Source organism: Austrofundulus limnaeus, unplaced genomic scaffold (genome assembly GCF_001266775.1).
Source record: "Austrofundulus limnaeus strain Quisiro unplaced genomic scaffold, Austrofundulus_limnaeus-1.0 Scaffold563, whole genome shotgun sequence".
NCBI lineage: Eukaryota > Metazoa > Chordata > Actinopteri > Cyprinodontiformes > Rivulidae > Austrofundulus > Austrofundulus limnaeus.
In genome coordinates, this window is record NW_013952965.1 from 217,916 (window position 1) to 229,183 (window position 11,268).

At 42.0% G+C, this 11,268-nt stretch overlaps 1 protein-coding gene across 2 annotated transcripts in view; it reads left to right on the forward strand.

Annotated features, from left to right (window-relative positions):
- LOC106530813 (poly(rC)-binding protein 4) overlaps nucleotides 1-11,268 on the forward strand; it is a gene marked incomplete in the record, with an annotated part of 57,034 nt that overhangs the window by 39,526 nt on the left and 6,240 nt on the right. The window contains 8 exon segments of one of the 2 annotated variants that reach the window (XM_014026519.1): nucleotides 1,535-1,651; nucleotides 4,123-4,254; nucleotides 6,495-6,623; nucleotides 8,640-8,714; nucleotides 10,638-10,709; nucleotides 10,809-10,850; nucleotides 10,972-11,050; nucleotides 11,142-11,197. In XM_014026519.1, the coding sequence (XP_013881973.1) occupies nucleotides 1,535-1,651; nucleotides 4,123-4,254; nucleotides 6,495-6,623; nucleotides 8,640-8,714; nucleotides 10,638-10,709; nucleotides 10,809-10,850; nucleotides 10,972-11,050; nucleotides 11,142-11,197 (702 nt within the window). 2 annotated transcript variants of the gene reach the window in all.

An 11,268-nucleotide genomic window follows, 5' to 3' on the forward strand; every position in this document is an offset into this window, starting at 1 on the left:
CTTATGTTCAGCACATGTTCAGCTCATGTTCGGCTCATGTTCAGCTTATGTTCAGCTTATGTTCCATTCATGTTCAGCTCATGTTCAGCTTATGTTCAGCACATGTTCAGCACATGTTCAGCTCATGTTCAGCTTATGTTCAGCACATGTTCAGCTCATGTTCGGCTCATGTTCAGCTTATGTTCAGCTTATGTTCAGCTCATGTTCAGCTCATGTTCAGCTCATGTTCAGCACATGTTCAGCTCATGTTCAGCACATGTTCAGCTCATGTTTGGCTTATGTTCAGCTCATGTTCAGCTCATGTTCAGCACATGTTCAGCTCATGTTCAGCTCATGTTCGGCTTATGTTCAGCTCATGTTCAGCTCATGTTCGGCTTATGTTCAGCTCATGTTCAGCACATGTTCAGCTCATGTTCAGCACATGTTCAGCACATGTTCAGCTCATGTTCAGCTCATGTTCAGCTCATGTTCGGCTCATATTCGGCTCATGTTCAGCTTATATAGTATGTAAAGAAGATCTCTAAAGATAGGAAAAAAACCTCTGAAAGTTGATATTTTGGAGGATCAGCAGATCAAACAGCAGATTGTCTCAGAGGAACTCAACAACAGGAAACATGAATATTTAAACAGACTTTTACCTCTCAAGGACAAAATACACCAGATCTGTTTTCACTGCAGTTTGATGACATCATGTTTTTATTGAAGCTGCTTCTTCAGGTTGTATTGATTCAAACTGAAGCATGAAACATGGACGTCATGATGACATCATCACATTTATTTAAAAACCTTTCATGAGTTCAGGTTTAATATAAGGAGCTTAAAGACTATTTCATCTGTTTTTATTTCTACAGTTTTTACAGCTGAATGTCAGCTTAGATGTTTACAGATTAGTCTTGACTTCCTGTTTCAGACACAGAACTGATGAGAGGAAAACTAAAACTACAAGAAGAGAAACCAGAATCCTGTCAGAGAGTCTGAACAACTGTTTCCTCCTCTCAGTTGTTGCTGCACCTCTTCTTTCTTCACCTCCTCCTATTTCTCCTCAAATATCTGCTCTGCCTTGTTTCTCTTTCTCCTCCTGATCCTTTCCACTCTACCCTTCCTCCTCCTCCTCCTCCTCCTCCTCCTCCTCATTTATTACATTTCTCCTCTGTTTCCTGGAATCACATCTTCATCTCTCCTCCTCCTCGGTAAAATCATCCTAATCTTTTTAAAACCTAATCATTCTCTCACTTTGGTCCTGCCCCCTCTTCTCCTCCCCCCTCCAGCCTCCTCAGAAACTCTTCCTCCTCCTCCTCCTCCTCCTCCTCTTCCTCCCTCACAGGTGACTCCTTCAGGGAGTGAGGAAGGAGCTGTGTGGTTCTCCTCCTCTTCTGTCTGGACCCACAGAATCCTTCCTCTAATGTGTTTTCTCCTCCTCCCTCCATTAACCTCCCCCCTCCTTTCCTGTCCTCCACTTAACCTTTGTCTTACCCTGTCTCATTTTACCCCCCTCTGCCCCTCCTCTTACCCCCCCCCCCGCTCCGCCCCACAGAGCAGCGCCAGGATCAACATCTCTGAGGGCTCCTGTCCTGAGAGGATCATCACCATCACCGGACCCACCGACTGTGTGTTCAGAGCCTTCACCATGATCACCTTCAAGCTGGAGGAGGTACACACTGAGTACACACTGTACACACAGAGTACACACAGTACACACAGTACACACTGAGTACACACAGTACACACTGAGTACACACAGTACACACAGTACACACACAGTACACACAGAGTACATACAGTACACACACAGCATGTAGCTACAAACACACAGTGTTTCTCTGGGGACCATGATCAGAACCGGCTCCATTACGTCTCATTTCCTGAAGCACTCCTGAACAGAACCGGGCCCAGGACCGCAGGACTTGGACCACCTCCACAGACTGGATTTACTGCAGAAACAACTTTAACTGATGTTTGGGTCCAGGTCTCGTCCCAGTGAGACTGGTCTAGGTGTCTCAGAGACTGTAGAGCCTGGGGGGTCCACCTGTGGGGGGTCCACCTGTGGGGGGTCCACCTGTGGGGGGTCGGTGTTAAAACCATCTACCAGCAGCTTCAGCTGCTTCATCAGTCGTCAGTGTTTCTGGAGCCAAAGTTTCAGCTGGAGTCAGAGCGAGCTCCATCCTCTGCTTCTGTCTGATGAAACAGGAAGTAACAAAGTGAAACCAGGAGCTTTAGCTGCTCTGCAGACTCATCTCATCTCTAAACACGTTGCATCAGGACCAGAGAACGCTGTCAGCTGCTTTTAAAGGACCAGTATCATGTGTTTCTCAGGCATATATTTAAATACTATACCATAATAAAGTATCTATGTCACCTTTAGCTGTTATTAAAATACTGTTTTTATATTTAAATAGAAAATAAACTTATCTTCTCATCACTTCCTCTTCTAAACACCTTGAAATTGGCCTCTGTCTCTTTAAGAACCACCTTCTGCTTCTGTCCCGCCCATTTCGGTGCTGGGGGTTGTTTCGCGCATCTGAAAATACATTTCCTCAAAGGTATTTTTAATCTGAAAAGAGCTTCACTGAGTGAGAAGTACTGTAGTGTTAAGAGCAGCAGACAGTGAAGTTTCACTTTCGCTTTCGCCCAAGAGCCTGTAGGAGTCATGCAAGTAGGGGTCTCTGCGGACGAGTGGGCGTGTCCCAACGAAAGGCAATTCTAAAGCGACACACCTGATTTGACGGACTTTTTTAAAGGGACACATCTGAGTGGACAAGCAAAAAAAGGGGCGTCACCGTACGGCACCACCTGATTGGACAAGAACAAAAGGGGTGTCACCGTACGGCACCACCTGATTGGACAAGAACAAAAGGGGCGTTACTGTACGGCACCACTTTTTCTGGAGACCCCTACTTGGTTGACCTTAGTGTTGGGGTCAGGGTCAGGCTGTAAAGAGGTCAAGCAGGGTCTAAGGATACCGTCATGTAGGCCTCGTAGCCCACAGTGTTTATGCTTTAGACACGCCCACTCTTGTGACACGCCCACTTTGATTCCGCAGATAACCCCTTCTCGAGTCATGGGTGGGGTGTGCGGGATGGGGGGAGGAGGGGTGCTCTGCCATGAGGAAGTTCAGCTTAAAGACACGTCCCACAAGGTGTTCCTGGTCCCAGAGGTGTTCCTGGTCCCCACCTGTCGTTTTGCTCCTCAGCATGGCTTCATAAAAACACTGATGAATGAGTCAGAGCAAGGCTTTGGACATGTTTTTATGACAGTATAACATTATAACATGATATAAAACTCAAAAAAGGTGATTTTACATGATATTTCTCCTTTAACAGAGCAGTAAAAATGAAAGTGAATCACGTAGTTTAAAGGTTTTGAAAGCAAAATGAATGTAATTAAAGGTTGCAGTGAATCAGCCTTAAAGTTTCTCCTGCTTCAGATGAAATCTTCAAACTAATGAAGAGATTTAAAGACAGCTTCACAGAGAAAACATGTTGGAACAAACTGACATTTTTAATTTGATCCAGATGGTTGTTTGAAGAAACACCAGTAGAGCTGAGAGCCAATCACAGAACAAGAAATAATTGATGATTCAGTTTCTGACGGACCAATCAGGAAGCAGTCAGGGACCAATCAGGGACCAGGATCTGAAACCAGTCCAAACCAGAACCAGAGGAAGCTGTTTGTTCTGACTTTATTTGAGATGAGATTTTATTCTTCTTTTACTCCATCAGTCAGAAGCTTCTGCTGTTTTTTCTGATTTTTGATTTTTTTTTTCTTCTTCGGTAGAACTCCTCCTCCTCCTCCTCCTCCTCCTCTCTCTCTTTAATTAACTCAGCTAATAAATAAGGGCCTAAATCACCTCCTGTCAGAATACGGTCAGTCCAATCCATTAGTCTGAGCTGAACTGAAGCAGAAATATAAAATGCTTCATCTGGGTGGACCAGACGGACGTGTTTGGAATAAAAACACCTCCGACATGAAGAACAGATTTCTTTTTATCGCTCCCAGCCTGTTGGTCCTGCAGGAGGTGTCAGGTTCATCTGAAACAAACCCATCGTTCACTTGGTCAGGACGAGCTTTACTTGGATTATGTTTGAAGATATTTTGAGTTAATCTCTCGTTCTTTCCTGTCAGGACCTGTCCATCTTGGTGGCCAGCGGCACGGTGAGCAGCAAACCTCCGGTCACGCTGCGGCTGGTCATCCCCGCCAGCCAGTGTGGCTCTCTGATCGGGAAGGGCGGCTCCAAGATCAAAGAGATCAGAGAGGTGAGCCCGATGAGCCATCAATCAATAAACCAGTAATAATGAGTCGGGAACACAGAGACGTCTGTCTGCTACAAGCTCCGCCTCTCCTCAGCACCACAGGACCACATGTTGTACATCCCGACTCTAACGATGTGAAACAATAATCTGATTTCAGCAGAGCAGGAAGAACAACGATGAATAATCTGGTTTAATTAGAGCTTGTCTTATCAAATGAATGATAGAGCAGAGGAAAGCTTTGACTGATGACACCTGTTATCGTCCATCTAAAATACATATCTTTATACTTTATATCTTAATGACAACATGCAAAACTACCATTAAATACCCTCATAGGAAAACACTGAGCCCAGCTCCCATCTGACTTTAACACTCTGGATTTATCGAACAACTTCTTCCTACAGCCACAGTTTTCATCATCCACAAACAAACAGTCCCAACATACAGAAAATTCAAGGTTCGGTTCCATACTTTAGTCTCACGGTTCGATGTGTTTTTGATACAACAAAAGAGAAATGTCCATGCTCTTCTTAACTCGCAATTTATTTAAATTAATTATGAACATTTGTTTAACCTCAAAAGTACAGTTTTTAAATTAAATGTTGCTGAAACAACAAGTTTCTCAGTGGATCTGGGCTCAAAAATACAGCCTAGGTGGAGTAGTCGAACACAGATCCACTGATCCTTCAACACAGAGCATCTTCAGAAGACAAGTTGATAAAGTAAATTTTTAAAATCTGTATTGTTCCATACAAGTGTGTCTTGAAACTAAAGAACTGAATTGAATGGTTCGATACAGGTTCATGTATTGTTGTACCCCTACAAATTATATATCAAAACGTGGATATTTTTGTCTTCTTTCAGACAAAACTTCTGGTTTTGCTGTAAGACAAAAGCTTTTATCTCAACGTGTGTCAGAAGTCAGGGAAGGACCACTTCCTGTCCTATGTTTTCAATGATTATTTTTTTTTACTATTTGTTCAGACGCAAAGGAATGATGATTTTAAACCCGTCATATATCAGAGATAAAGCTCTGTAAAAATATGAAAATTTCCACGAGTAAAAACCAATCTCTTCTGTCGCTCACAGTTCAAGAATTATTTAAATAGACCTTATAGTTTTCACACAGTGGCTTGTTGTTTGAAAGTGTCGTGCTGTAGATCCTTCCTGCCCCGCCCTGTGATGACATCACAATCAGGCCTTCTGATTGGCTGAGGCTGTTGCTGGGCGGAGTAGCCTCTGTAACGGAACCAAAGGTTTTGTGTAACCCAACATGACACTCAGATTGCTCAGCAGTTTTAAGACCTACAAAAATGAAATTTGGTGGGTTGATAGCTGAGAGCTAACTCAACACATTCTGAATGCTAAACAGAAGTTTAAGCTAAATGCTACTGCTAATTTAAGATTTAGCTTTGACAAATTCTGAATGCTAACTAAAAATCTAAGATGGCCACCAGAGCTAAGTTGAAACTGCAGTAACTCAGCCATTTAAAAACACTTTTAGCTAAAATTTGATGTGGTGGTAGCTAAGAAGGATCTCCATCACAAACTGATGCCAAATCAAAAATCCAAGATGGCTGCCATAACTAAAATGCTAAAATGTCCATAACTCAGACATTTTTAGATATATTTGGCTCAAATATGAGATGGTTGATCACCAACAAATCAGCCGGCGAGCTCTTTCATAGTTTACACAGAAACTGTTCGAGTTTAACTAATTGTTGAACCAGAACAAAGTTTTACGTCATTTAATTCATGATTTTTATTTGTCTCTAAAAGCTGCTTCTCATCAGTTTCCTGTGAATAAATCAAAGGTTTTAGGAGTAAAACTCGTGGCTGCTTGGTTTCTGCCACATTTCCCTGAATGTTTGTCAAACTGAGACCTTGAGGCAGAACCGAGGCGAGCACACTTCACATACCTGAGAAGAAAAGCAGCCAGTCGTTGTGTGAAAGGATGAACGGACCTTCGCTCATAAACAACAGGATCGTTTCACTCGCTCCGTCGCTGTGGCAACCAGAGTCAACCAACAAGGTCTGAGGAAAATAAAGAGCCGAAGATAAATTCAACAACATCTTTAAAAAGTGTTTGGCTTCAGCTAAACTGAACGTTTTACCTGAACAAACGAGAAAAACCACAGCTACAAGCAGCTAGATGGTAGCTGAAAGCTAAAAATAATGAACAAGTTTAAACCGTGTGTGTGTGTGTGTGTGTGTGTGTGTGTGTGTGTGTGTGTGTGTGTGTGACGACAGGTGCACAGGTGCAGGTAGCAGGTGACCTTCTTCCCAACTCCACAGAGAGGGAGGTGACGATATCAGGAGGACAGGACGCCATCATCCAGTGTGTCAAACTCATCTGTACCGTCATCCTGGAGGTACGTGTGCCCCTGCAGGTCCATTGTCTCAGAACTGTCCCAGTCTCAGACCTGTCCCAGACCTGTCTCAGACCTGTCTCAGACCCGTCTCAGACCTGTCTTAGACCCGTCTCAGACCTGTCTTAGACCTGTCCCAGTCTCAGACCTGTCTCAGACCTGTCCCAGACCCGTCTCAGACCTGTCTTAGACCTGTCCCAGACCTGTCTCAGAACTAGACCTGAAGGTTTTTGTCTCCTGCTGAATCTTGTCACATAGTCTGCTGGACGTTGTTCAGCTTTATGTTGGGACATTATAATGTTCAACACTAACCTGTTAATATTATTGTTGTGTTGGTGAAGTCCAGAGAAACCAGCAGCTGCAGTCAGTCATAATCACCAACAGGAAGTGATTAAACCAGTAAAATCTGTCTAAAACCTTCAGCTCCGCCCACTAACGGGTTTAGGTGACTGCATAGTTCACTTTTTATCTTCCTCTTGTTGTTCACACCTCCAACAATCTGCAGACAATAAAATCTATAATTCATAACTCACTTCTGATTAATTTAATTATTCTGATTAATTCTGATTAATCTGATGATTTTGGTGAATCTGATTAATTCTGATGAGTCTGAATAATCTGATGATTTTGATTAATCTGATGATTTTAATTAATACGATGCTTTTGATGATTCTGATGATTTTGATGAATCAGCTGATTCTGTTGAATTATGATTAATCTGATTCTGATTAACTCTGATGAGTCTGATTATTTTGATTAATCTGATTAATCTGATTAATCTGATGATTCTAGTGAATCTGATTTTGATGAGTCTGATTATTCTAATGAATCTGGTGATTTTGAAGAATCTGGTGATTCTGATGAATTTGATGATTTTAATTACTTCTGATGAATCTAATGAATTAGATTAATTCTGAATAATCTGATGATTCTGACAAATTCTGATTTAATCTGATAAATAAAATAAAACAACGGCTCAGTGGTTAGCACCGACGCCCCACAACAAGAAGTTCCTGGGTTCGATCCCCGATTAATACCTGGGGTCTTTCTGTGTGGAGTTTGCATATTCTCCTTGTGCTTGCGTGGGTTTTCTCCGGGTACTCCGGTTCTCCCCCCCCAAAAAAAAAAAAAAAACGTACAATTCAGGCCCAGGCCTCCCTTGAAGAAGAGATATGAGATCTCAATGGGACTTACCTGGTAAAATAACGGTAAATAAATAAAATCTGATGATTTTGATGAATCTGATTAATCCGATGAATTCTGATTAATCTGATTTTGATTAATGCTGATGGGTCTGATTAATTGTTGATGAATCTGATGATTTTGATAATTTAATTCTGATAAATTTTGATGCTTCTAGTGAATCTGATTTAGATGAATCTGATTAGTTTTGATGAGTCTGATTAATCATTTTGATTAATCTGATGCTTCCAGTGAATCTGATTTTGATGAATCTGATGATTCTGATTAATCTGATTAAATTAGATGATTCTGGTTAATCTGATGATTTTGATGAATCTGATGGTTGTGAAGCTGTGGTTGTGAAGATCAGTTGTTTCACAGATCAGATGTGGGAACAGTGAAATCGAAGGCTTCAGGAGCTCGTTGGTATTCAGAACATCTGAATCTGCGACAGCAGGGAGGAGCAGAAAACAGCTGATCTCAGCTGAACTTTTATCAGTGATGTTTTTCGTTGTTTTATTCAGACTGAAATAAAATGTTTTTATCTAAGTTTATCTGATAGATTGTCTTCAACCTGCAGCATCTAAAAGTATCAAACCTCAGCACTAAATCAGATTAAACTGAAGGAAATTATTTTCACAATAAAACTCCTCACATCTCCTAACTTGGTTTGAGACGAGAGCGTTGGAGATGACTCTCAGCTACTACCAAAACTCATTTCAGCTCCGTACCTGTAAGAACAGCTGGGCTAAAATCAGATTTGTGTTAATCCAGGTGATGTTTGAGACCCAATAATCTGAGCTCTGATTTAACTGAATCTTTCTGTTCCCTCTGCAGTCTCCACCGAAGGGAGCCACCATCCCGTACCGACCCAGTCCCAGCCCGGGAACCGTGCTGCTGGCAGGAAACCAGGTGAGCAGGAGGTCATGTGACCAGGAGTCATAAATGCAGTGTGCAATGACCCTGTTAAATAAACTAAAATACATTTAAAACTCTGACAAATCTGCTCGTTTCTCTTCTCATCAGAGGAGGTTTTATTAGAAAATTGAAAAAAATGACTTATTTCTTTTGATCTTTTTGTTGTGAAGACAATAGGTTTTGGTTTTTAGTAGCAAATCCACGTTTAGCCCATCAGCTGCAGCTAACCTTCAGAACCTGTCTCCTGTTTGTTTGGAGGATCAGACTTTGTTCCTGGAGCCGGTTTGGCCCCCGGCTGCTCCTCTGAGACCACCTGAGCTCTTCTGAAAGATGGAAACGAGGCAGCGCTGCTGCAAACTTTCATTCAGGCTGTTTTCTGGTCTCCTGAGAGGGGTCCTCTGGGGGAGGGGTCCTCGTGGGGTTCTGGTGCTGCAGAAACACAAACGTATCTTTGTTGTGTGTCTGACAGGAGTGTGTGGGTTTAATGGGTCTCCACTTCCTGTTTACTGCTGAGCTACAGCACAGTTTATTCTTCTTTACAAATAAAACCAACAGTTATCTGAAAAACAGTGTTTCTGATTCAAGCAGAGAAATGCTGAGTCAGCATTCACCGTGACCAAAACTAAAGGTTCTTATTTAAAAACAGGATTTGATAACAAAAAGGTTTATTATCTACAGAAATAAAAGTGCTGATTGTCCCAGAATGCACTGCTGCAGGAAGAGAAAGAGGTTTGTCCTGATGGTTCTGATCAGTGGCGGGCACCAGGCTGCTAAAGTGCAAATCCGCTAAATGCAGACCTAAACATTTAATTTGCGCTTCAGCGGTCTTACTAATTTTTATAATTCATAAGCAGATTTGCTCTTTCTAAAATTAAAAAGCAGTACCACTAATAACTAATTATCTACCAGTCATCATTATGTTGAACAGCAGAAGGTATGACTGTCAATGAATCACAACACATGTGATCTATCCAACAGCACCCCTCCCAGATAAACACTCTTATTGTGAAGGTATACATCCTGCTGACTGTTGCTTTGGGTCACGCTTCTGATTTCCCACAATGCTTTGTGTCTGCTTACGTAGCAGGAAGGCAGTGCATATAACTCCCTGTCCCAGCTAAAACAGTAAACGTTTGTAATCCATACTATAATCTTGTATGTATTGATTTATTTTACTTTACAATCAGAGCTCCTTTTTAAAAAAAAAGTTTAAACGCTGGAGCTCAATACTTGACGTAATTGGTCGAAGCAACGGGGTTAGAGACTCAGAAATGTTTTAAAGATGTTATGCTGATGAAGACTGACATCTAGTGGTCAACTGGAGCAACTACATGGAAAACTTTAAAATCCAAGCTCTTATTTTGAAGGGAAGATAGTTCCCTGTTGTCCGTGCTTTCATTTCCCGTCACAAATCAAATCCGTCATGTACCCAGAATGCATTGCTTCAGTTTTCCACTAAACAGTTTTAAAATTACTTTATTGATGCTTCTTTAATGAAAAATCTACAACAAACAAAAGAAAAAGACAAAGAAGCAGCTGAACTAACAATCCTCAACAACTTTTTAATTTTTACACCAGGAGCCAAAGGTCTGTTTCAGGAAATCACATCTCCAGCAATCAGAGGTTGTAGGATTAAGCTGTTATAGAGTTCATACACCACTAGTTGGCAGTGTTGTACATATATTGTACATGAATTATTGTCAGCTAGTAAGTGTCAAATTGAACTTGTGCTTTAAAATTAGCTTCTGCTAGTTTTTCTATGGCATAAGTGCTTTTGAAGTTGCGGAGCTAATTTTTGGATTAGCGCTGCCTGCCACTGGTTCTGATGGTCCTAATGGTTCTGATGGTCCTAATGGTTCTGATGGTCCTAATGGTTCTGATGGTCCTAATGGTTCTGATGGTTCTGTGTATCTAAAGGTGTTCGAGGCGTCAGACTTCAGCTCCCACCCTCTGTTCTCTGTGGCTCAGGGTGGAGTGGACCTGCAGCAGGTAAATAACCGTTAATAAACCAAACAGGAAGTAGTTTCAGCTGTTAGCTGTTAGCTCTTAGCTGATGTTCAGATATGACTCGTGCTCACTGTGTTTCAGACGTACGCTGTCCAGAGTCATTACGGCATTCCACACTCAGAGGTAAAAACATGACATCAACACAAACAACAAAGAGCTCACAGCTCTGACTCTGAAACATGTTTGTTTGTTTGTTTGTTTGTTTGTTTGTTTGTTTGTTTGTTTGTTTGTTTCCCTGCATCAGTTGGCGAAGCTTCACCAGCTGTCGATGCAGCAGCAGAGCCTGGCCTCCATCAGCCAGTCGGCCACACAGGTGCTGCCAGGTATGTCTGCATCACTTCCTGTTTGTTGTTGTTGTTGTTGTTGTTGTTTATTTGGATCAGGGTGGTTTTTCATCTGTCTCTTTCCTCTCAGCAGCCGTGGAGGCCAACTCCCAAACCACGTCTCAGGAGCTCCTCATTCCAAACGATGTGAGTAAAACTGAAAATGTCAGAAACTTGTGCAGAACCTGAAGAGCTGCAGCCGAGGAAGGACAGAGCAG